This window comes from Hippocampus zosterae, chromosome 20 (assembly GCF_025434085.1).
Source record: "Hippocampus zosterae strain Florida chromosome 20, ASM2543408v3, whole genome shotgun sequence".
Lineage (NCBI taxonomy): Eukaryota > Metazoa > Chordata > Actinopteri > Syngnathiformes > Syngnathidae > Hippocampus > Hippocampus zosterae.
In genome coordinates, this window is record NC_067470.1 from 2,010,758 (window position 1) to 2,035,256 (window position 24,499).

Genomic DNA, 24,499 nt, shown 5'->3' on the forward strand with positions numbered 1-24,499 from the left:
CCCTCGTCATTTTATTATAAAAATAAGTAGAAAAATATAAATATAAAACAATACGACTCGGCCCTCAAGCAGCATGAATCCAGTGTTTTCCTACAACTTTACACTTTCAGGTTACATGTTACGCCTACAGAATGAAATGACTTCAGTTTGACAAATGAACCGCACCAACCGTTCACATGGACATTGCTCGTCAGACAAATAATAGCAAAGATTATATAGAATGTTTTAAAAACACTTTTGTACATGTACAGTTTGCCTTGGAACGACTGGGCTCCCCAAACACAATCCGTTGCCATTAAACATTGAGAGTATACAATACTGCTATCGTTCTGCTCGGTTACAAAACACGTTTCCACACCATGTTCACCTACAAAAAAAAAACAAAAACAAAAAAAAACAATTAAAAGAAATAGTCCTAAAGGTCAAAAGGCATTTTTACTTATTATGACCGAAAACAGTACAACTTGGGAGAACTGGACCGTCACAGTCACGTTCTAATCCCCGTTGGCCTTCAACGCACGTGTGTGCAAGCACGTGCACGTGTGAGAGTCAAAACAGACAACTAGCGAACTAGCGCACTAGCTAGCGCATATTGGACATGAACAGATAATTAGCTTGATACATAGGTAGGCTGACGGTAGACTTGCTAGCTTCGCGGACTAGCAGGACGGAGAGTGTGTCTGGCTGGCTTTGCTAGCAAACAAAGCGGTAGCGTCGGGCGCCGTTCTAGGTCTGTCGATCTGGGCTTCTCCCGATGTACATTTCTGCCAATTTCTTGAACTGCGGTCCCCAGCTGCTGAGGTAATCGTAGTCCTGGTCCCCCTCGGTGGTGGCCGACTCCAGCGAACTGAGCGATTCCGCCAGCGAGCCGCTACCTTCGTAAGCGTACGTGGCCAGCGAGTCATAAGGGGGCGCGGTGGGGTCGGAATCGTTCTCCTGAAGCCTCCCGTTAATGAAGTCTCTGACGTCCGTGTTATCCTTTATGGGTGATGTCCTCCGAAAGGAAAACAACATTTCGGGGATGATGTCTCGGCGTAACTTGTTAGCATCCATCACCTCGGGGTTGCGTAGCGTCCCGATGTCGAAAGCCTGCGTGTCCTCCTCGCCGCCGCCCTCGTCGTTGTAGCTCACCACGTTGTCCCGGACGTCATCTTTGGAGATGATCAACGGCTCTTTCTTCCTTTGCCTCTTTAGGGCCGCGAAGAGAACCACAATCACTGTACGCAAACAATGGGGAAAGCAAAGGCTAAGTGGTGAAAAAAAATCAATAAAAAATTAAATAGAAATGCCCAACAATCAACACTTAGCAAACATCTAGGAAGTTGCCATGTTTGATTTGCTTTCGCGGGCCACTTAAAATGAGGTGGTGGGCCATATCTGGTCCCCGGGCCTCAGTTTTGTCACCTGTGCTATATGACCTGAATAAATGAAGTTTCCTCCACCCCAACCCTAGCACATGTGCGTGTCGTTTATGGTGCGTATTCATGTTAAAAGATATACAGTATATATAAAGCAGGGAAAGGTTTAGTGCATCCATGCTAACACGTAGCGTGCATTAGCGAGCGTCAGTGAGCTAAAGTGCAGAGCGGGAAAACACATTTGCTGCCATTGATGAATCCGCCGCGCAGCCTCGGGCGTTCGCCTCCTGTTATTAAAGATTCCCTGAAAAAAGCATTTTCTTTCTTTCGCTTTGAATGGCGCGTTGACTGAGATGCACCTCGCTTGGAGGATACTTTTCATGCTGGCCGGCACGCAACCTCTCAAATCTCCTTTTTTTTCCCTCGTCTTTTGGCAGCAGCAACGCAGTCAGCATTAATTGAGTCCGACAGGAGGACCCACGCTGAGGCCGGCGCGATATTTTGTCAAGTGCGAAACACGGTTAGACGGCAAGGAGATGTGTGTTCTGACGGCACGCCAGAGAGGAGAGCAATTGGGTTGAACTGTCAGTACCCCCAAGACGCACCTTGGCAAAAAGTTGGGACACCTCAAAATCAATCAACAACCCAATCGAGGTGTGCTAGACATCTTGGATTATTGTTTGTATCATTTTTTTTCGATTACAGTATCAGTTTGACGTCCCGACAACTCAAAACTCAACATGGGAAAAACGTAACGCATGGTTATGTCGCCCCCTGTAGGAACCTTTTAGAAAAATTGGCGATAACAATTCTAAGACTCAGACCTGATCCACATTCAAACAACTGCAACCAGATTCAAAGTTTTGGGGTGCCGCCTTGCAAGTCCATCAACAGATTCCGGTCCAGAACTCTCCTGCCAGATTTCTCACCTGTTCAAAGCCTCTGCGGGAAATCATGCCCGCCCCCCCTTTGCACACCCACTGGCCACATTTTTTGTTGTAAATGTATCATGGGTCAAAAGTAGGGAAAGTTTCACCATTTGATGTCGGCCTGTTATCTTCGTATGTTTGGGCGAGAGAGCTTTTTACGATCGCGGTCGTCGTGCGCGGCAGAACTCACTGAGCAGAATGATGACGCAGAGCAATATGGCCACCAGGGCGCCGGTGGTGAGCCCATCGGAGAAAGGCAGCACCTCGGGGTTGCACGACTGCATGTTGCCGCGGCTGTCGCAGGCGCAAACGCGCACGATCAGCGTGCTGGTGCTGCTCTGGATGGGGTAGTCGTTGTCCGAGATGACCACGGGCAGAAAATAGACGCTCATCTCGCGCCGGCTGAAGCCTCCCCGCCGGGTCAGGATATTGGCGGTGTTATCTGCCGGGGAGAGGGTGGAGAGCGCCGAATGATTAGCAACATTTTGATAAGCTTGTCGTCCAAACTCAGGACTGCTAACAATGATGTAAACGTCACATGACGAAAAAAAACAAAAAGTTTCAAACCATCCTGATCACTTATGGTGAAGTTGGGATTGTCTGCCTTTATGCTGAAGGCAAACTTGTGTCCGATGAGAGGCTCGTCTGTATCCACAGCACTGATGGTCTGAATCAACTGTTTGATCAAAACAAAACAAAAATAATCAATGTGAAGCTAAAAATCAATGTGAAGTGTCTAATGTGTTGTATTATTTTGTTGTTATGTCGTCAAGATGGCGCGGCGAGAGTGGCTGCCTTTACAGCAGCTCCTATGTTTTGTTCTTCTCCTTTCTTCCTTTCACAACGTTGCTAAATGTCTCCATTGTGGGACGAATAAAGGTTTTCTTCTTATTATTAAAATGATCGAAAGATGACAGGAAGCACAGCGATCTGCAAATGAGTTCATTAAAGAATTAGCCGCCTCTGGCTTGGCTCGGCTGTAAACGACGACGACAACTATTGGATGGCGACACGCACCGCGCGCCGCTAACGCGCTAACAACGACGACAACCTTCTTCCTCTCTCTCAATGTCAGCGGTTTCGCTTGCCAACTCGTTTGGTGCTTTGCCCAATGACAGTTAGGACCGGTGCTCAACTTTACTTTTTTTGCAGCCGGGCCATGAAAGTCGGGCATTCGCGAGATTAAAATCGAACGTACCTGTCCCGCGTTGACGTTCTCGCAGACAAACGTGTCGTAGGCCATGGCAAACTCGGGGGCGTTGTCGTTCACATCCAACACTTTGATGAAAACCGGCACGCGGGCAACCTGCCTTGGGTTGTCTATCAACAAAGCGATCGCCAACGTCAGGGTTTCTTCGTTCGTAGTACAAAACACAGAGCAAAAGTGAAGAGACGTACTAATTTCCGCAGCCATCACGGAGATGTTGTGCCATTTGGACATTTCTCTGTCCAAAGCTTTCCGGGTTGTAATGGTGCCGTTTGACGAATCGATGTTGAAGAGCATCTCGAGGTCGGTGTGACGATCGATGGAGTATCTAACGACGATCCACCCAAAAATTCCATCAGTGTCACCAAACTTTCAACCAATAGCACATGCTCGAGTTTGCGCTTCCGAGGCTATCCGGGGACAACGGTTTTGTCATTGTATGCCACGAGCGTCTTGAGCGGTTATCTAGGGCAAATGTGTTTGTGTCGCGTGTCGAAAAAGAAAACAGCCACCGGGCTACGACGGCTGGTTTGTCACCCGGCTTTGTGCGTTTTTTTGTTTTGTTTTTTTGATGCCTTTGTAATGCATTTTTCTTTCTACCACTGTTCAGATCATGCAGGTTGAGCGACGGTCCGCTCCCGGTTTTTGCTGAGCCGAGTCAATCGATACCACTAATTAGAGCTGTTCACTCTGCATGCCTGACTCAACAGCCTTATGGAATATATACTGCGTCCGTATGCACTTCGCTGACGGTTGACTCAACTTTGAAGTTTTTTTTTTTCGACATACAACAGTGCATTGTACCCATTAAAAAAACAAAAAAAACCAAAAACGTATTTATTTATTTATTCCCAGGAAGACAGAGCAATGTGTGGTGGCAGTCAACTCAGATGAACTCGGTTGACAATAAGAAGCACTTTGGCAAATAAAAACTCCCAGTTAAAGTCGATTGTCGCACAAAAATAAAAAGCTGAACCCTTTCTGTTCACTCGCTTCATGCTAATGCTAATTAGCGTCTAGGTTGTGATGGTTTAACCGTTTAAGCCAGGGGTCCACAAACTTTTTCCTGTGAGGGCCCCATAACTTTTCCCTTCTCTGATGGGGGCCAGTTTGTAACTTCAACGATCGTAGGGGAGCTTAAAAAATTTATTGTTTCCCAGAAAGCCACACATAACCAAATAACCCTTTCCAGGTTCTTTACAGAAAAAAAGTCAGGAAACAAATAATAGCACTATTAATGAAATTAATAATAACTAAATAACCCTCTCTGAGTTCCTCACAGAAAAAAAACAGGAAATAAATAATAATTAAACAACTCTCTTTCTTGATAGCCCCTTGAAATCCACAAAAAAAAGAGTTTTGCCATCTACGAGAACGCCACCTATCTTGTCTTGTTTATGTCTGCTACCGTCTTGTTCACGTGTTCTACTAATTGATCTGAGACACAACTAAAACACTGAAACATTCTATGGTGTGTAAATAACTTTGTAACCTTGATTTCAACCCTATTTGCGTCATGGGTCATTTTCCCCCGAAGACCACCTTTGTACTTTTTTTTGTATAGCCTCCATGGAAATGTGAATAAAAACATTTCAATTTTTCTTCAGTTGGGGACAATCTAGGAAAAGTCACAAAATTTCAAGGTAAAAAATGATAATTTAGGGGTTTTGGGGGCGTTTTTAACACAGTGACGGGTCATTTTGACCTGAGGACAACAGGAAGGTTGGAGGGCCGGGTCAAATGTGCCCGTGGGCCGGATACGGCCCGGGGGCCGTAGTTTGGGGACCATGGTTTAGGCGATAGAACGCACACCAATTTTAGAGCAGTGCATGTACAAATACAATATACCGTAATATTAGCCGTCATATGTTTGTTATGAATACTAATGCTGCACTGATGAGCTCAGAGGAGTTGAGATGATTCAATGCAGCACAGTAACCGAGATAAACCTGTGGTTTAATTGCCGCCTTCCAGGGACGGCGGTTACGACAGTGGACAGTTTGTCATGCTATCGGGTTACAAGGTGCACGAAAGGTTTCACGTTGCTTCAAGCTTAAACGATTGCCACCTACTTGACCATGTTGTATTCGGCGTCAGGGTCCCGGGCAGACACCACGCCCACAAAACTGCCGGCTGCCGTGTCCTCGTGCACCTCGATGATGTAAGGGTTACGGGTGAAAACGGGGGGCTCGTCCACATCCTCCACCGTGACCTTGACGGTGGCGAAATCCTTGAACTCCAGACCCTGGATGTACCTGGCGTCCAGGTACGTGTTCCTCACCTCCACCCGAAACTCGTAGTCTCGCTTGCTTTCGTAATCAAGCGCCTGCAGATGAGAGGGATCAGCGTCAAGAAATCTCTCCGCAGGATTTGTAATAGAGGCACTTTGGAGTTTCCATTTGTCAGCCTTTATCTCAATTGGAAGTTACAAGTCGGAGTGAGGAATGCTGATCGGGAAGATCTAGGGGGTTTGGGGTGGGGGGGGGGGCAGAAACGATGAGTTTCCGGCAAAAGACTCATTTTCTATTATTCATTTCAAAAGCTCAGTATAGCGCTGCTTTTATACGTCACTTTTCCGAAGCAAATTCCATCATTCATCCTCTCTCGTATGAATGAAGCTTATCAGGCGGGGGGGGGGGGGGGGGCTCTCTCATCCAAAACGCTGCGATTGTGCGTCGGGAGGTTCCTCTCAATGAGACGCGAACGGCGATAAAAGTTCCGTTAAATGAAAGCACACGGGGCAATACGCTCAGTTTCATGCCATCCAGGAACTTAAAAGGCGACAAGGCAATATTGCTGCCAGGAAGCGCGATAACGCAGATTTTGAAACGTCGGGCAGTGGAGAAAAAAAAAAAAAAAAAGTGAATTAAGCAGATCTTCTTGTGGGGTTTAAAGCGTCTCAGGCACGCTAATCTGTGTGCCGCTCGACGTGTCGTGCCAGACTTTCCTCGCCGATGGAAAGTGAGCTCAGCGCACATCGTAGTGGCATAAAACGGCCGTGTCACACGTCACAGTCACCGTGGAGTATTTTCATGACTGAAAAATCAAAAACCGAGAGGCACCTTCTTCATAGAATGACGTGTACAGAACTGCCTTGAATGAAGGGGTGGGAAGGAAAATAAAACAAAATGTGGCTGGGCCGGATTTGGCCCTCAAGCCTCTATTTGGACACCCAGCATAAAAACACAAAATCACCTCTTTGATGATGATGACGCCCTCTTGGGTGGCCTTGTCGGTGACGACGTTGAAGTTGTCGTGGCTTCCCACTATGCTGTACTCCATCTCAGCGTTGCGGCCCACGTCGGAGTCGTCGGCTTTGATGCGGCCGACGGCGCCGCCGATCTCGGCGGATTCCGTGGCGGTGATGCGGAAGGAGTCTGAAACGGGTCGTCGCGGCGAATCGTGTGATTTCCTGAGATGATCCTCAAACCTTTCCTGAGATGATCCTCAAACCTTACCGTACAGTTTGGGTCAGACTTGACCTGCTTTGAAATTTGACGCCCGCCAAAATCTGCCAATAGTCGGTTTGTAAAATGACATTTTGGTGACCGCGAGTCTAATTACGAACAAGACTGTCATGGCGGAATCCAAAAATGTCAATTTTTCATGGACTGTGCCAACTGTCTTGTAACCATCCCGTGAAGTGTCTGTGTCTCCGTCACATTTTCACAAATTCCCAAAGAAACATGAACTGAATGCACTTTTACTTTGGAGTCAGCCAATCCTCCATTATGCATCTCCAGTTGGTCCAAAATACTGCTGCTCGCCTCTCGACTGGTACTCGTAAGAGGCGGCACATAACTCCTACTCTGGCATCGCTTCTCTGGCTCCCTGTACATTTTGGAGTTCTTCTAAAATCCTATTATTTGACTTTTGACTCCGCATGACTCAGACTTTGATTTTTAGTTGCACTGTTTTTGTGCTTTCGGCCATCTTTCATTTCTTCTTACGAATTATATGTATGTACAGCACTTTGTATACAGCGGCGGTGGTTTTAAAGTGCTCTACAAATACAGTTGAGTTATGTTTGCGACCTCTAAAGAGTAAAACGGCAACAAATGATCGACTTAACATGCGCAGAGGTTCAGAGGTCGGAGAGTTCCTCGACGGAGGTGCTAAATCGCCACCCCTAGAAACACTTACACGCAACGTCGTCTCTAAAGCATCCATGACGGATTGAATCATTTCTTAAGGTCAAACCAGAAGATGCTTACGGTTGGCGAAGCGAGGCGGACTGTCATTGACGTCGGAGAGGGTAATGCTGACCGTGGTGGTCCCCGAGAGACCCCCCATCTGTCCGGCCATGTCCTTAGCCTGGATCACCACCTGGTAATTCTCCTTGACCTCTCGGTCCATGCCGGGTAGTGCCGTCTTAATGGTGCCTGAGAAGAAGAATTATATTCAATTTTTTTTTTTTTTTTTAACTCGCGTCTCTGCCACATTCACTTCCCGGCTTTAAGTCGTCTTTCTCCTAATTAACTTTGTGTTTTAAGGGATGGATTTGCAGGGTTAGTGCCGTAAAACGTGTCTTTAGCGGTGCTTAAGAACGGGAGAAAGAAATCCTCATTCGGCGGGATGCTGTTTAATGTTCCGTGACGCTCTTTTAACGAGACCTTTTTATAGACTGCCTGCGCGCAACGGGGGCTTCACTGGCGAGGCGTCGCTCCTACGTACCGTTCTCAGAATCCACCGAGAAGTAAGGCTGTCCCTGCAGAATGCTGTAGACCAGCTTGGCACTGTTGCCGTAGGTTTGGTCGTCGGCGTCCGTCGCCGTCACGGTGGCCACGGACGTACCTGTCAAAAGAACGGAAAAACATTGCAATGACGCGCACCCCTTGCAGTGTACATTTGAGCCACAAGAGGGCGCCTGGTGTTTCTTTCATGGCATGGTAAAAGTGAAACCCCCCCTCCACCTTGCCCTTAAATAACCTTGTTAACAGGCCTGTAAATGTCGTCAATGCATAACATTGCGGTTTAATGATAACGCCATTTTATTGGGCTTATTGCGGTGAAATGTCACGGTCGGAGCGGTAATGAAGGCAAAAAAAAAACAAAAGAGAGTACGGGAAAGAGAGAGGTGTCCTTTTGCAGCTCCATATCCTCCACAAGGCCACGTCGCTAATGCCGTCCTTGGCATTCCGGAGACCTCTGTCGCCGCGTAGCATTCGGGTCGTTGGGAGTCACGCAGCATACAAATGAAGCCTTGAACATCTGTCCCACTTAGTGCCAGAACTGATGCCTGTCGCCTCTTCACGGCCAGCTGACTTGATGAAGCGCGGTGATCAATCCCAACTATTTATTAGTCGCCCCGATGGCAAACCTCGACCCTGACCCATCTTTCCCCGGCAATCGAGAATCCCCCCCCCCAAACAAGGCCTTTTGTTATTTGCAACACAGATAATTGGCTTTTGATTAACCCCGATTGTGCAATTTTATCCATTTGCGGACGTATAATTGAGCATTTTTTTTCCCCCATCAGGCATTGAATTATGCTTTATAGGCATAACATTTTACATTCAGGCCATTTGGTTTATTTATTCTCTCGTAATGGAATGAAATAAGTGTGACCAACCCAATCGTTAATTGGAAAGAGTGACAATCGGAACATAAAGCGGGTGGAGCATTTATTAAAAAACAATGTTGTGAATGTTTAATGTGGCTGACCAACGATATATCAGTTAAATATTGCATATTGCATCACATGACAAATAAACGAGTGCCACCGCGGCGGCTTTATGTTTGTTTATCGTCGCAATTTAATGAATGAACACAAAATGAATGGACCGCTGATCACACGCGCTACCTCTCGTCCTCCATTCCGCTGGAAAAACCCTTCAAATGTGTATTTCTATTTCGGAAAGTGCAAAAAAAAAAAAAGTTACACACGTGCATAATAAATGATTTTCAGCAAAGTCTTATGGGGAAAAAAAACAACAACAGTAGAAGCTCATTAATTTATCGACTCGGCACTTTATGTAGCTTTGCGCGATGACTGGCAACTTTTAGCACTAGCAACTGTATCGCGTATGAACTCGTTTAACTCGAATAAAGGATATCTTATCTTATCTTATTTCATTTGTCTGTTGAAATGTGACGAATTTAACACAATGCGCTGCTTTTTTTTTTCTTTCTTTGCCAGGATGTATCTTAATTTGAGTGTGACTTTTCGGTCCAACCCGATGCCGATTCTGTGCTAACTGAGCAACTTGTTGACTTTAGCGTCATATTAGCAACTGCAAACGGAACATCTTGATGAACTTGTTGCGAGTATTCAATTTTTGTCTTGAACACTGAGCTTCATCAAATCAACTTGTATTTTACTTCATTACCCCTTTCACGCATGTGACAAGCTACCCGTTGTAGTGGTCGCTGTACCCGAACGGGCTAAATAATCGCTAAGTTGACTTTTCGTATTTTCAAGGCTAATTTTGTTTTTGGTTGACTTTAAACGACGGCTGATCTTTGCCATCTATGTTGTGCTGGCATTTGATACTCGTTCGGATTTGTGGTCAAAACTAATGTTGGTTGTTTAGCGATATTAGCAAATGCTACGCTACTGCTATGCTACTTTGGTGGGAATATCTCTTAATTCAACAGGATCTAAGCTTCCATTTTTTGCTCCAGCTCCTTCATTCAAAACATTTGCGCATTCCACACCCACTTACCGACTTCGGACATCTCCGGAACGCTGGCAAAGTAGATGTCCCGCTCAAACTTGGGCGCGTTGTCATTGATATCGTGGATCTTGATATTGAACTCGGTGTCGGGCTCCAACTCTTCGTTGGTGGTGCGATCCAGGACTTTGGCGTGGAGCGTGTACATGGATCTCTCCTCACGGTCGAGCCGCTTGGTGGCGTGGATGTCTCCCGACTTTTCGTCAATCAGGAAGATCGTGCCGGCGCCGTCTCCCGTCAGGACGTACTTGACGGTGCCGTCATCTTTGTCCATGTTGGAGTGCAGCTGAGAATTAGACCGAGAGGACTTTTTATATAGACAGAAAGAGGAATATTTCAATTTTGGCCTGTTTTTTTTTTTCTCCTCCTGTTTGGAGAAGAAGCGCCCTTTGTGTGATGACTTCACCTCAGCGGTCAGGCCGCAGAGTATAACTCGCTCTTCAAAGCCGCACTCAAAAAGGTTTTTAAGCGTATTTATTTTCTCTCATTTGCAGCACTCGACCATTCAAGTCATTCATCCTTTTGTGTCAGACGACCACGCCGGAGCCAATCGATGCAGCAGCGATTTGGGGGGGGGTTCAGTGGCGGCGCCACTTTAAGCGCACATTACGTCCCATAAAGTCCCGCAGAAGAGCTTTTTATGCTCCACTTCTCCTTTCTTCTTTTTGAGCAGGAGCAAGGCTCAAATACGTCTCCCTATTTGTTCACATTAGCACATGTCGCTCAAGGTCACGGAACACTACTTCTGGGCGCTTGTTTATGACTACTAAAGACGGGGGCGATGAAAGATTGGAAGATGGGGTATATCTGGACCCCCCACCCCTCACCCATCCCACATAGATCCCGAAAAAAATTGCAGCAATTCTCTCCGTTTCACGTGTCCCAAATTCTGTTCTTGTATTTAAATCAAGTCTTCAAAAATCTAATTTTAAAGCCTAACTCGGGCTTGAATCCATTTCATCAGTCTTAGTATACGGCTTTAAAATTAAAAATCTTGAAATTATTATTTTATACTTTACATCACAGGTGTCAAAGTCACGGCCCGGGGGCCAGATCTGGCCCGCCATATCATTTTATGTGGCCCTCGAAAGCATGTCAAGTTCCATGATGCTCGCTAAAGTCTGAACCAAAATTTCAAACTGTCATATGTAATCCTCAATAACAGTCATCATTCTTGACTTCCGATTTCAAATCAAGTTATCCATCAATTTGTTGTGCGCCGTGCTTGTAATATGTGGAGGTGATTAAACATTAATATGGTTTCCCAAAATTAATTACAACCCAATAAGGGAAACCGTAACTACAATGTGGCCCGTGACAAAAATTTGTTTTAACCCTTTCATGCACCCTGTAACGCGATAACTGTAGTAACCGCTGTCCCAAAAAAGGTTAAATTCTGAAGCGCGTGTTATGCAAAAAATTTGGTGTACACTGCTTCTAAATTCCTTCCCAAAGTTGGACAAATACAGTAACTCAAGTGGAGTTTGTTAAGATAAAGAATCCTGACATTCATTCAATGTTTTCTTCAAATCAAAATGGCCGTCGTTTAGACTTTTTTTGTGTGACTCCCTTTTTCCCCGATTGACATCCGCGCACCTCAGTTTAATTGTGCCCAATTGTCATTGTCATGACGGAGGTATTCACAACTTCCAATTTCTCTTCCCCCAAAACGGGGCGAGACATGCTCAAACGTCCCGCCGACATATTTCACAAATCGTAGCGTTGGATTTATCTTCCGAATTGCGCGGTTGAGGAACGAGTTGAACCTGACCCGCGGCTGCAGCGGTGGCTAAAATTAGTCACCTGTGACCGATCCGTCACCTTCTCGAAAAGGCGGGTGACAGATGTTTGATTCTGGCACATTATTACTCGCGGAGCTATTTTTAGAGAGCTAGTCCAGCGCGTTTAATGACATGTCGTCGTACGTCGCCATATGACTTGTTAATATTAATGGCGCCGCGCTGTGAGAAAGCCAATTATTTGTTCGCCGGGGAGAAGATTGATGTCAACAGTTCAAGTTGGATTTAGATGCGTGGAATTTATTTGTAAACCTCACGGGGATCAAAAGATTCTGTTCCTGGGCCATGAAAATGGGTTGAAAAATATCGCCCCGTGCCGCCGGAGGTTCCACTCTCGAGATTTACGTGGCCTTGGAGAAGTGGAGGCGGGGCTTGTGAGTGACAGCTTTACGCCGGTGATCGGTTTGTGGGAATTTGTTTGCATCTAAATGGCCTTTTCCATGTTCGCGCTTGCCGTGAACCGCCCCGAAACCTTGTTACGACCTGCAGGGCGGTGCGCAACAATCAACTCCCAGGACAACATTTTTATCGTTCTTGTGGACAGGAGCTCGTAGCGTTTTCCATCAGCTGTCATTGGCTTATTTCCATAATGGGAAGTTACGGCGGCGGCGGCGGCGGCCTGTTTACGGCCTAATGTTCTGTATCTTCACCGACGTGGAATTCGATAGGAGGGCAAAAACGAATGCTTGAAAAGAAGGAAGGTGGCCATTTTGAAGTTTCATGCCAAAGATGAATTTATGCTAGCGCTCTGGACCAATCACTACCAAATTTGAATCGCAAAAACGAGAGAGCTGGAGGATAAATTGTAAAACATAGTCATTACGCTCATTGGGTTTGACATCTGTGCTAATTACTGAACGTCTCCAAAACCAAACATCCCCACGTCATTGGGGGGGGGGGAGAAGGGCTATTGTCTTCATGCTACATTAGCTAGCCTTGGTTGCGCATCCCAAGCAGGCAGGATGGAAGAAAAATCGTCGCGTGCAAGCAACACGTTGCATCCTCTTGCAAATGCTGACATGAAGCGTCTCCACGCCGCTTGAGCAAAATCAATCAGTACATTCGGTGGCTCCGCTTAAAACAGAAGCGCAATAAAAAAAGAACACCTTTTCATGGCCGTGCTACACAAGCACAGAGGAGAGCCTTGATGAGTGAAATTGCCTCGCGCAAACACTGAAGAATTGTCTGCAAAGCAAGGAAAATCGTTGGCAATACTTGTCAGCCCTCCCGCTCCGTGTCGCTCGCTGCTGCGCCGAGGAGATAGCGAAAACAGAATGAGGACGGAATAATTACTCTCCCCGCTCCGCTCTCGCTCTGTCTTCGCCGTTAAAACACTGCGAGCTTGCGTGCGGCGCCTTTTTCTCGCAGGTTCCACTCGGACCTCGCCGTCGGCCACTTTTTTCTATTCCGTTTCTTTCAAGTGGTGAGCGAGGGCCGCCGCTTATGTCTCAAGGTTAGCAAAAAAATACAAAAATAGGAACACAGCTGAAATGAAATAGTAGTAATTCTTATGAAGGCAAGGGTTTTATGAGGCAGGGCACAATGGAAGGTGCCAGAGCCTTAATGGGATTTTGCTCCCCCGCTCGCGTGAAGTTTGTGGATGTATTGCTCAGCATTGCGAGTGTCTGCCGGCTTTAGAAGTGCTCTGCCGCCACAGTCGGCCGTGGCTCTTATTAGCCGCCCCTGTGAATGTCACTTCAAATAGGATCGGATGGGCTTAACGCTTTCCAAGCCGCGTGCTGCCAAGTGGGGGGGGGGGGGGGGCGTGCCAGGCAGTAGTGGGGTACAAAGAGTACAAATACTTTTGCGACTCCTCCACACTAATGAGGAACAGGCGCCCGAAGATGGCGGCATGAGTCGAGTGGAACATAAGGATCGGGGGGTGTGTTTCAAAATACCAACTCACCCAATCGGGTCAATCGTTCTTAATAACACTTGAGAATATTAAACGGGGGGGGGGGGGGGGGCGGCCCGGTAGTCCAGTGGTTAGCACGTCGGCTTCACAGTGCAGAGGTACCGGGTTCGATTCCAGCTCCGGCCTCCCTGTGTGGAGTTTGCATGTTCTCCCCGGGCCTGCGTGGGTTTTCTCCGGGTGCTCCGGTTTCCTCCCACATTCCAAAAACATGCGTGGCAGGCTGATTGAACACTCTGAATTGTCCCTAGGTGTGAGTGTGAGCGTGGATGGTTGTTCGTCTCTGTGTGCCCTGCGATTGGCTGGCAACCGATTCAGGGTGCCCCCCGCCTACTGCCCGAAGACGGCTGGGATAGGCTCCAGCACCCCCCGCGACCCTAGTGAGGATCAAGCGGTACGGAAGATGAATGAATATTAAACGGTTCTTTGAAACGTCAACAAGATTGGTGACTCGGGTGCTGTCGCTCATCTCTCCCCAGTAACTTAGCATCCTGCTCAACGTGTCGAGTTGACTAATGACCGCTATGATATCTCCAGCACGGGGAACTTTTCTCGGTGCAATTCAAGAAATGTCAGCGTGTCCCTGTGCTATGAAAAAAAAAAAAAAAAAAAACATTCTGTCTCCTGATTTGCTTGAAATTGGCTGATCTCGTCGCCAGCCTCTTGACGGAAGGTTTTGAAAAAGAAATGACTGGGACTGATTGGTATCTTTTTTTTTTTCCTTCTGCCTGGTGTCACTTCGGAAACACGTTTTGCCGAAAAGCGTTCATGAGCCTGAGCTATGCTAGCCCTTAAAAAAAGCGTTCATGAGCCTGAGCTATGCTAGCCCTTAAAAAAAGCGTTTATGATCCTGAGCTATGCTAGCCCTTAAAAAAGCGTTCATGAGCCTGAGCTATGCTAGCTGTTAAAAAAAGCGTTCATGAGCCTAAGCTATGCTAGCCCTTAAAAAAAGCGTTCATGAGCCTAAGCTATGCTAGCCCTTAAAAAAAGCGTTCATGAGCCTAAGCTATGCTAGCCCTTAAAAAAAGCGTTCATGAGCCTGAGCTATGCTAGCCCTTAAAAAAAGCGTTTATGATCCTGAGCTATGCTAGCCCTTAAAAAAGCGTTCATGAGCCTGAGCTATGCTAGCTGTTAAAAAAAGTGTTCATGAGCCTAAGCTATGCTAGCCCTTAAAAAAAGCGTTCATGAGCCTGAGCTATGCTAGCCCTTAAAAAAAGCGTTACGGTTATTTTTTTTTGGGGGGGGGGGGGGCTTTATGTAATTGTGCGTCAGGTTTTCTGTTTGCGTTTTGGCAGAGGGTCAGATACGGTCAGGTTTTATTTGGCACAAGCACCCCATCCCGCAGTCCTCCGCTACGCGTTCCTACGCTAGCAGTTTTCCGTTGACGCATAAAACCTTTCGCTTGTCGTGTCGTAATCTAAGGGGTTGGAGCAAGTCCGAAGAACGCGAAAACGATAACGATACCGAATGAATAAGGCCGATAATGTCAGCCAAAGCCGGAAAATTTTATTTGTGTTCAAATTCAATCATGCTAACAGTCAAACTGTCAAATAACTACTTTGTCCATACTGCTTCGTATCTATTTTTTTGATTCTTTGTTTTAAAACTACTTCTGGTGCTTGCTGAAAAGCATCACACTCCCATCGTTTTTTTTCCCCCATGGCATTTGATTGCTCGCAATCAAGAAATCAACCTTTAAAGCGAGCGCGTGGAGGCCGAGTCACAGGATTTGATTGAACACGAAACAAACAAGGCCTCCCGTCGACCAATTGCCAAGAAACGATCTACATGAGTTTGACCCTCAAGAAGGCGCCATCAAGTGCTTCCTGTGTCCCTTTTCGACTATGCCGCAAAGAAACGAAATTAGTCATACCCCCCCCCCCCCACCACCACCTCCTCAGCCTCGCCCCTCATCCTTCCTCAACAATTCATTACAGCCGCGTGTTTTTCATTTTTTTTTCTGACAGCGGAATAATGAAGGATATTGGGCAGCAGAAACGCAGCCCGCGCTGTCACGCGGCGACGTGGGGGGGGGGGGGGGGGGGGGGTAGAACATCAAGGCGAAGGCGCGTGGCAGCCGACGCATCAACAGATAACCCGCCTCACACTTGGCATTTACTTTGCCGCCGCATCACATAACACAACAAGGCGCATTTCATCCGCCTGCCTGATTGATACGCTTTCTTCTTCCTCTTCCCCTGCCAATCCATTTGTGCGTGTGCTTCCAGTGTGATAGCTGCAGCAAAGAAGTTGTCAGAGCGCCCCCCCCCACCCAATACCTCCCCACCCCCCGCGGCTCACCCCGACACACTTGTTTACCGCCGAAGATGAGGTGTGTGATGAAAGCCAGCCTCCTCCGAGAAAATTGGCTGTCGACAGTCACCGCATTTGCCTCGCCGGAGTTGATAAGTGTAGCGTTTCCTTCCTCATCACACCTGTCTTTATTGCGCCAGCCACGGCCCCGGCTGACAGCAGCCCCCCCGCTCTGATCTGGCAGGAGCACACATGTCCCACAGCTCATCATTTTTTGAGGGTGGGGGGTAGCGAGGGGGTGCTGGCGGGAAATGTGCGGAGCTGCAGTTTAGGAAGCGCATAGACTCGCCTTCCTCATATTTCCACACGGAGCCGCAAGTTGTTCAAGGGAATCAATCTCGGGATCTTTTAAGACCACCGCAATTGTCCCGAGACCTTGCTGTGTCGGATGCTCAGCCGCGCTTCGCTAACAAACTCTGAAAATCGAATGCGAGCTGCCCCACCGCGAGGACTCCGCCGGCCAGAGGAGCTTTCCGGGTCTTGGCAGACAAATCTTATTTTGAACCAATCCATAGGTCACAAGTGATTGATTAGCTGCTCTGTCGCTGCAGTTTCTCTTAACTGACTCATGTCAAACAAAAGTCTTTCACCCTTTCACGCACCCTGTCACCCGATAACATGACCAGCTGTCCACCGTAGTGACCGCTGTCCGTTACCATGTCCAATCGAAAACAATGAACAAGTCAACATACAAATTCGTAAATCCTTCAAAACTGAAAAGGCATTCTAATTATTCAACGTCATCATTAACAACAACTCAGTTCATCGAGTACCTACCAGACGGCACTGTTAGCAATTTGAAAAGTAGACTTCTATCGTATACGACAGGCTTGATCCAGATCTGTCCTGCGGGAACCGAGATGATCATTTTCCTTTGGATTCGGTTTGTCGCTACAAAACGCAAGTAAGTTTCATTCAGCGAGATAGATTTCATTTCATCATGTCTGATGAGAGATGGAGCTAACAAGATGTGGTCGGTGGGTTTGACTTTGGTTTGGCTCTCGATGTGATTGCTGAATTATTACATTTTTAACTCAATCAGTACCAGCCAATTCTAGACCAAATCTGAAAAGACGTTTAAAAACGTCTTTGGGAGTGAATGAAGGAACTTGTTCGACGCAACCATTGTCAAGTCTTGTTCCCCTTTCAGCCAATCAAAGTCCTCCGTAAAGGAGTCAGAGCCTTCCGTTTATTACGTTGCAGCCAATCTATTCGGATGCGTTACCTTGCCGACGTACTGATGGTCATTTCCCGTGTATTCCTCCATCAGAAAGAACTGATTCCACATCCATCCGCGCTTGGAGCGCTGCAGGATTCTGCCGTCGCCCTCTTGCATTGCAAACACATTCCCGATATTTCCAGGGGCCAGCGGCAGGGCAACGGCGGGCCACAGCGTGCACAGCATCAGGACCACCTGGTCGACGAGCATGGTATCCGAGCTTGAGGTGGGGTGAGGTGGGGACACTTGTGGAATGACGACTTGGGAATTACGGATAGGAGCTAGGGACTTGATGTCGGCTGCAAAGTAGTGTGAGCACAACGCGCATCGTAGTCCTCGCGGTGATCCCAAACAGCGGATACCTGCGGGAAAAACGAGAACGTTGAGTTGCAAAGGCTTGCAGAGCAAAAGAGAATATATGATAGGGGTCCTCGGGTTTACAATAATAGTGATGCATGCCGCTTCAAGGTTAGGGAAAATAGAGCGCAATGAACTTCACGCTCAGATAGCGTCATGCGTTTTTCAGAAAGATAATCACGTCATTTTGACTTAATGACTGCGTCACCTTTGCTTAGCGTGGAGACCACGGCGTGCTCCAGAAAGCCCGCTTGGTCATTGAGTTTTCTAATATACTGTAGAAAGACCATATTAAAATTAAAAAAAAATGATGATGAAAAGATGGAGATGACCAAAAATGTACCTGTTTATTCATTCCTCAAAATACCGTATTTTCCGCACTATAAGGCGCACCTAAAAGCATTCAATTTTCTCAAAAGCCGATCGTGTGCCTTATAATCTGATGCGCCTTGTATATGGATCAATATTCTGATTTCTTGGACGCAGTATTTTAAATGTTCCGCAAAGCGCTTTGTTACAGCTGCGCCCGTTGTGAAAGTGCGATATACTGTAAATAATGCCGTATTGTATTGTATTCCCACTTTAGCATAGCTCCAACTAGTGGATGAATCACGGAACCGCCATCACTCTTGTAGCTTTAATCTATGCGCGGCATGCCCCTATATTTGAAAACAGTTTTAAAATAGGCTGTTCATTGAAGATGCGCCTTCGACTCCGACGCGCCTTATAATGCGGAAAATACGGTCTATAATTTTTGTGACCAGACCTGGAAGAGACTCAAAAGAATCTGCTCTGTGATTGGCCGGCAACCAGCCCAGGATATAACCCCGCCCCCTCTCGCAAAGTGAAAGACCCACTTGTGACTCTCAGGATGAGCGCTAAATAAAAATGGACGGATAAATTTATTATGGTGATTACAGTTCGCCGTGGTAATAACGCGGTTGCAATTTAACAAGAGTTAGTATATTCCTAACTAACATTTTTGAGTGGAGGCACCTACACTTAATGAGCTGTTGTCGCTGTTGAATTGCAAATATCATTAAGCGTGACAGGAAAAACTCAATTCCGTGGAAAATAATGTCTTATTAATGCCGCAATTTCCCGTCTTGTGCAAATTCATCACAGAGGCTAATTATGTGTTGCTGTGGCTCGCAGAATACGACACAGTCCAAAAATCTACCTTGCCGTCGCGGCCACGCATGCAAACGGCGTCCAGTCAGACACATTCATCAGACGGGATGCTTGTATTCACTTAGCAAAGTAAACCGCGCACGTCTAATGCGTCCCCGGATGCGAAGCGGGCGTGCGGGCAAACGAGTGACGCGCCTAATTCATCCGTCTGTGAGTTTGGTTTGGTTCGTGGCCTCAAACTATCCCGCCGCGGCTCCTCTGTCAGAGACTCCGAGATTAATCGTCGTCGTTCAGCGGAGCTAATTTGGGCATCGCATTCATTACTTTCAGTCAATCCCTTCGATTCCTTTTTCGCTCCTTTGACGCCGCGATGCAATCCAAGACAAATCACCCTGTCCGACTTTTGAAAAGTATTTCCTAGTATTGGCACTCTTCTTCCTCTCCGAATCCCCACCAGGACTTGGGACCTGATAGGTAATTTGGCCGCACTTGAATAATTGATGGTCTTTTAGGAAGTTAATTGTAATAAATCTCTCTTTCTTAAAGAGCCCATTAAGAATGTCCCCCGTCATCTCCAGGCCGAGAGGACTCGAGGGGTGCTCACGAGTCTGCGACTTATGCTCTTCGGTGAGCACTCAAAGGTCAATGGAGCATATCGGAACCGATGGCCCGTAATTTGAACCCCAGGAACACTTTTTAGGACTGCAGTCAATTTCGAGCAGAATCTGCGTACAGACGGAACCGAAAAGTGAACAAATCAAGGACTAATACCGCAAATGCGTGACAACATGAGCGGACCAGTGGATAGCCTTCAAATCCCTTTGAACGGCTGAAGTTTAAAGAAGGCCCAATGGAAACGGCAATAGAATAAGATGCACACTGAGAAATTCTGAGGACTCTTTCGAGTGTAACAAAGGGGCCATTGGTAGTTTCGTGGTGCGCCAAAGTGACTCCTGGCCCGTGACTGGCTTCCTGGACTCGAACTCGTGAAGAATTCAGTAGTGGCACACATACATGTTTACTTCTTTGAAGTCACCCTTGATGAGATGGACGGCGATTAAGGTTTCCGAAGCGAAACACGTCGCCCGTCGAGAGGTGACATTATCTGCGAGTTGCGGCTTGATGATCTCCCATTTCAAATTTCATTTTTATTTATTTATTTATTCCATTATGTGGACGCGAGTGAGCCGCACGCCTTCTCCAGATCAGGAAAACGCCGCCTGGCAATTAATCGGGGCTGACGCTTGTTATTGCATTTTCTAATTAACATTCCCATCCGTCCTTGGGCTTTAATAGCATTCTGGATAGGAATCCTTGAAGGGGGTGGGGGGGGGGGGGGCGGGGGTGAGGGGGGCCGCGCCTCTCATGCGTCGGGATTCTTCCAAACACTCTTAAAGGATGAGCGAGCATGCGGGAAGCCTTGCCAGATCCTATAGACTCAAGCTGCCTTAACGTATTCAGCCTATTAAAATCAGCGGGAGTATTAAAAAGTTGTTTATGACTAGATTAAGTCAAAGGCAGAAAAGAAAAAAAAAAAACTTGGGATGTGAAGGGACCAAACGAGAGCCAGTGCACTTTTAAAGTGGCGTCCCGCGCTTGTTATCCTTAATCTCGTGCTAAAACGCGTCCTGGCAGGCGCTCGGCTCCGCTCCATTTGTGTAATCTGCAGAATTATACATTCTTGTTTTGCTGAATAAGAAGCTCTTTGATCAGACGTAAACTAGCTGCTCATCACGAGAGGTGGGGGGAAGGGTGGGGGGTGAGGGTGGTTGAGAGAGAGAGGGAGTGAGGGACGCATTTGTATGCTTCCCGTAATTGAACACGCTCGCTTGCGGCAGCCAACGCCAAAACTTTCGGACACTAAGCATTTTTCGAAACGTCGCTCAACGCTGGAGGGGCGGGGCCTGACGCCGTCGCTGGCCGGTCACGACCAAGAGCTGCGCCACAATCTGCCGCATCTGACTTCGGCCTTGACAAAAAAAAAAAAAAAAAAAAGGTTATGCCTACTTTTAATTAACCATTGTCAGATTTGTAAATGGATTGATTATACGAGTGACATGCTAGAAAATAAATATGTGTGCAATTTTTGGACAGGTGTAGACCAAGTATATTTCAAGAACCACTTTAAAACCACGTTTCCACCTTCCCCCGGATCCCATGACCGCTAGCCCAACGCCGCAATTTTAAATCCATCGTAAACATGTATGTGAAATATGACACGTGATTAACTCTTCTGCAGACGTGCATAACTGCTTAATAAACGATGAACAATCTGGCATAATTAGCTATTATAATGGAGAACGGCCTCATTAAGTAGTAATTAGCCCTAAAAACAGCACCGTGTTCTTCCCCCCCCCTGTGATCGTTACCAGGAAGTCTTTGGAGCTCAAATATTCCAAAACGATGGACTCGCCGTTGCAACCAAAGGAGCGGTTTTAACATGTGAGTAACTTGGCAAAAGATGCCCTTTTAAAAGGGCTGCCAGTGTGCTGTTTAATTGATTATGCCATGAAAGTTAAGTGTGCACTTTATGGTTTATGAATGCTCATAAATTGTCCAGAGCGCGTTTGTGTGTGAGCGGATGTTTGACTCCGTCCGTGAACGCCCTATGAAGGAGAAAAAAAAAAAAAAAAGGAACATAATTCTGGATGCCGTGTGTTCATTATTATTATACATGACGGCTGCAATTCTTTCCGGGAAGTGGAATCTTGCTTGATGTTTTATGAACTCAGCAGCATCAAGAAGACCTCCACCAAGCCACCCCCCCCCCCCACCCCCCACCAAAGTCTAAAATTGAAAGTCTGTCATTTGCATTTCAAAAATGTTGCCGAAAATTCTAAATCCTTGATGCAAAACCGTTTTCGGATCGTTGTATTGATCCATGATGGAAAATAAAAACGTCAATCAAGAAGACAAGTTAGTCCCACATATAGATAATAGAAAGAAATTGAAAGGCAAATTGAAAGTCTGATCGTTTCGAAGGCTACAAATGCGAGCGATTATGAAAACTGATCTCTCACACTGGCTAAACTTTTGTCTGAAAATACGACAAAGCAGCGTCGCACAATTAGCGCAAGCTAATCAAGCAGCGCTAACGTGTTTGCTCAGTGTTAAACACGCGATACGGCAAAAAAAAAAAAAATCATAAACAAAGACCCCCCCCCAAAATCTTCTCCTTGCCAACACTGAACAAAATACATCCGAAGCATAAAACATCAACTTGTCGTGTCACGCAAACAACCATCATGATCACGTCATAAACTACCTAGCATGTTCAGAAAACATCACTCCGGGCAGAAACTTCACATTCTTGTTGCTCACAAAGACAAATTCCGTCCTAAAATAAAACGCGGCAATGTTAACGCAAATGTCGGAAGACAATCGAGTGACCTTTCCGCATTTAATTGTGTCAAGATACGAGACGACTCGCTTCTGCGCGGAGGCTAACGCGCGGATGTGAAACCACATGATGAGGGAGGTGCTGGGGCGGGGGGGAGGCAATGTCCGTGGCTCATATTGGCTCATGGCAGCTCAACGTGACCAACATTCAAAGCCGGGTTTTAACATGTCTAATCACGCCTTAAGACAGGCACGTTGCGTTCTTATCTCGCCCACTGCTCTTGTCCTCAAATCGAAGATAGCGACGTACCATGTCACTCAACTCAATCATGTGGAAAGGTCAGAAGAAAGCATTATGGGACACCAAAATCTGAACGAACCATGAAAGATAGAGCAGGATCAATTTTTTTTCAATTATTATTGTATTCTTTTTTTTTTTAAATGATTAGTGCAGTCCGTGCACACGAATGGCTTGCTGAAGACCACCAAAGTCGACGACAGCCAGCATCAGGAAAGAGGATGCGGCTCCATCTCCTCCACTTGGTGGAGCCCTCGACCTTCGCAAAAAAACTTCCCTCTCCCTCTCTCGGTCCAGGGCTGCAGAGGCAGCTCGGCTTCTTGGCCGACTGCCGCCTGCGCCGGTGCCGAGTGAGCCGTGCTCGTGTTTCCAAAGCGATATTGTGACACTGAGCACGCTTCCTTGTTGAGACTCACACACCAAAAAAAAATAAAAAATCTGCTACATTTATTCGAATAAAAACCTGAATCGGAGCACACTTGTTCCTTCTGGAACGATGCATCTTTCTCTTTCTTTTCCACCAAGTAAGATGATGTTTCATGGAAGATGAGTGACAGCTTCGTTGGGGGAGATATTCACACGCGTGCTTGCTTGTTAGCTGGCTTATCGAGCCTCAGGGGAGTCACTTGGGCCACTGTGGAGGTGAAAGTGTGTGTGGGGGGAGGGGGGGTTGGTTGCGCTATCATCACACCATCACGGTGAAGCAACCGTAAAAACTGAGCCGTGACGACCAGCCCGGCATGCAAAGTTAGTCAACGAGAGACCGATCCATTCATCCAAAGTCGATCCCAGATGACTTCGGGTGAAATCAGACTGGACGACAACCGCGGATTGATCGCCTGTCGATCTCAGGGCACGGATCGAGACAAGAGGACCATTCACCTGCACCCGAGTGACGATACCATCAGTGACTTCAGTGCGAGACCGCTCGTTTTTCTTTCTCGTGGGGTCGGCAGGGAGCAAGCGCCTGTTCCAGCTGACTTCGGACGGGAGGGCGGACTACGCTCCGGACTGGTCGCCAGTCCAATCGCAAGGCACATAAAGAGGAGCGGAAACATTCGCGGCATCACTGAGCCGGAATTGAGCCCACGCTCCGAGCACTGAAGTCAGCCAAGCGTACCACTACGCCACCGGTCACGAGTCCAACACCATGCGTTCAACATGAGCATTTAAAAAAAAAAAATTAAAAATCGGTTTTACTTCACGTTTCTGGTACCCGAGCTCTTTTGAAGTTACCGCAACAACGATACCATGAAGGAAACGATTCAGCGTCACCAAAAAAAAAGCTAACAACACCCCCTCCCTCCTTCCCTTCACCCCCAGAAAAAAAAAACACATAGCGGTCTTACAAGTCGAGGTCTTACTCACGTAGCCTGCGGGATGAGGCGATGCTTCTCCTGCTCCTCAGCGGCGCTTAGCAGCCGAGCATCTGACTCCCGCCGGCAGCGACGACATTCCAAGACTGACAACCAACGGCTCAGCTGCTGGAAGCGTGTGCGCGGGAGGGTTTGTGTGTATGGATGTGTGCAGAGAGAAATAGAGAGGATGGGGGGGGGGGGGGGGTAAGCGAGAGAGAGAGAGTTCCTTGTGCGCTGTTTCTCCCTCCCTCACTGTGGCCTCTCCCCCTTTTCCCCTCCCTCTCTGTACTTTCTTCTTTGCCCCCCCCCCCACCCCTCATCCGCCCCCGCCTCCTTCTGTCCTTCTGTATAGCGCCACATCACTTTTGGTTCTGCGTGTCACGGAGGCTGAAGCCGGGGAGACTATGCTCCTGATTGGCTGCCATTCACAAGTTGGTGATAAAGAAAAGCAAAAAAATAAAAATAAGGGAGGGAAGAGGAGGTGAATTGGAGGGGGGGGGGGCTTCGTGCCAGGGAGCAGGGATGGGCGCTCGCATCCGTACAGTTTGGGGTTTGGATCGGCCCTTCTGCATCAAAGTGATTTCTCGGAATTGGCCGAATCCGAA

The 24,499-nt window shown here is 47.2% G+C and overlaps 1 protein-coding gene and 1 long non-coding RNA gene across 6 annotated transcripts in view; both read right to left on the reverse strand.

Annotated features, from left to right (window-relative positions):
* On the reverse strand, positions 1–24,080 carry cdh10a (cadherin 10, type 2a (T2-cadherin)). Of its 4 annotated transcripts, none has more exons than XM_052054659.1 (12): positions 23,905–24,080; positions 17,418–17,773; positions 10,160–10,454; positions 8,169–8,288; positions 7,709–7,876; positions 6,690–6,871; positions 5,567–5,820; positions 3,686–3,822; positions 3,486–3,607; positions 2,855–2,963; positions 2,478–2,729; positions 1–1,217 (listed from the first exon to the last, which is right to left on the reverse strand). In XM_052054659.1, exons 2-12 carry the CDS (start codon positions 17,619–17,621, stop codon positions 727–729), a joined length of 2,334 nt encoding a protein of 777 aa, XP_051910619.1. In that variant the 5' UTR covers positions 17,622–17,773; positions 23,905–24,080; the 3' UTR covers positions 1–726. The 4 variants fall into 4 exon arrangements, with proteins under 4 accessions (XP_051910619.1, XP_051910617.1, XP_051910616.1 ...); XM_052054657.1 differs by adding an exon at positions 23,419–23,547 and having other exon boundaries at positions 3,486–3,822; positions 23,905–24,069; XM_052054656.1 differs by having other exon boundaries at positions 3,486–3,822.
* LOC127593335 (uncharacterized) overlaps positions 1–24,499 on the reverse strand; it is a 165,992-nt gene continuing 141,493 nt past the window's right edge. For both annotated transcript variants that reach the window (XR_007960383.1, XR_007960382.1), the window contains exon 2: positions 1–367. This is a non-coding gene — a long non-coding RNA (uncharacterized LOC127593335). The remainder of the gene's footprint in view (positions 368–24,499) is intronic.

What these genes read in the sequence shown, in the direction of transcription:
- cdh10a (XM_052054656.1), bottom strand. Translation starts at nt 17,621, where the DNA reads ATGCTCGTCGACCAGGTGGTCCTGATGCTGTGCACGCTGTGGCCCGCC. An exon ending in CTCGGTGGATTCTGAGAACG is followed by an intron (nt 7,877 to 8,168) that starts GTACGTAGGAGC and finishes TCTTCTTCTCAG; the next exon opens with GCACCATTAAGACGGCACTA. An exon ending in GCCGAATACAACATGGTCAA is followed by an intron (nt 3,823 to 5,566) that starts GTAGGTGGCAAT and finishes GATCGTCGTTAG; the next exon opens with ATACTCCATCGATCGTCACA.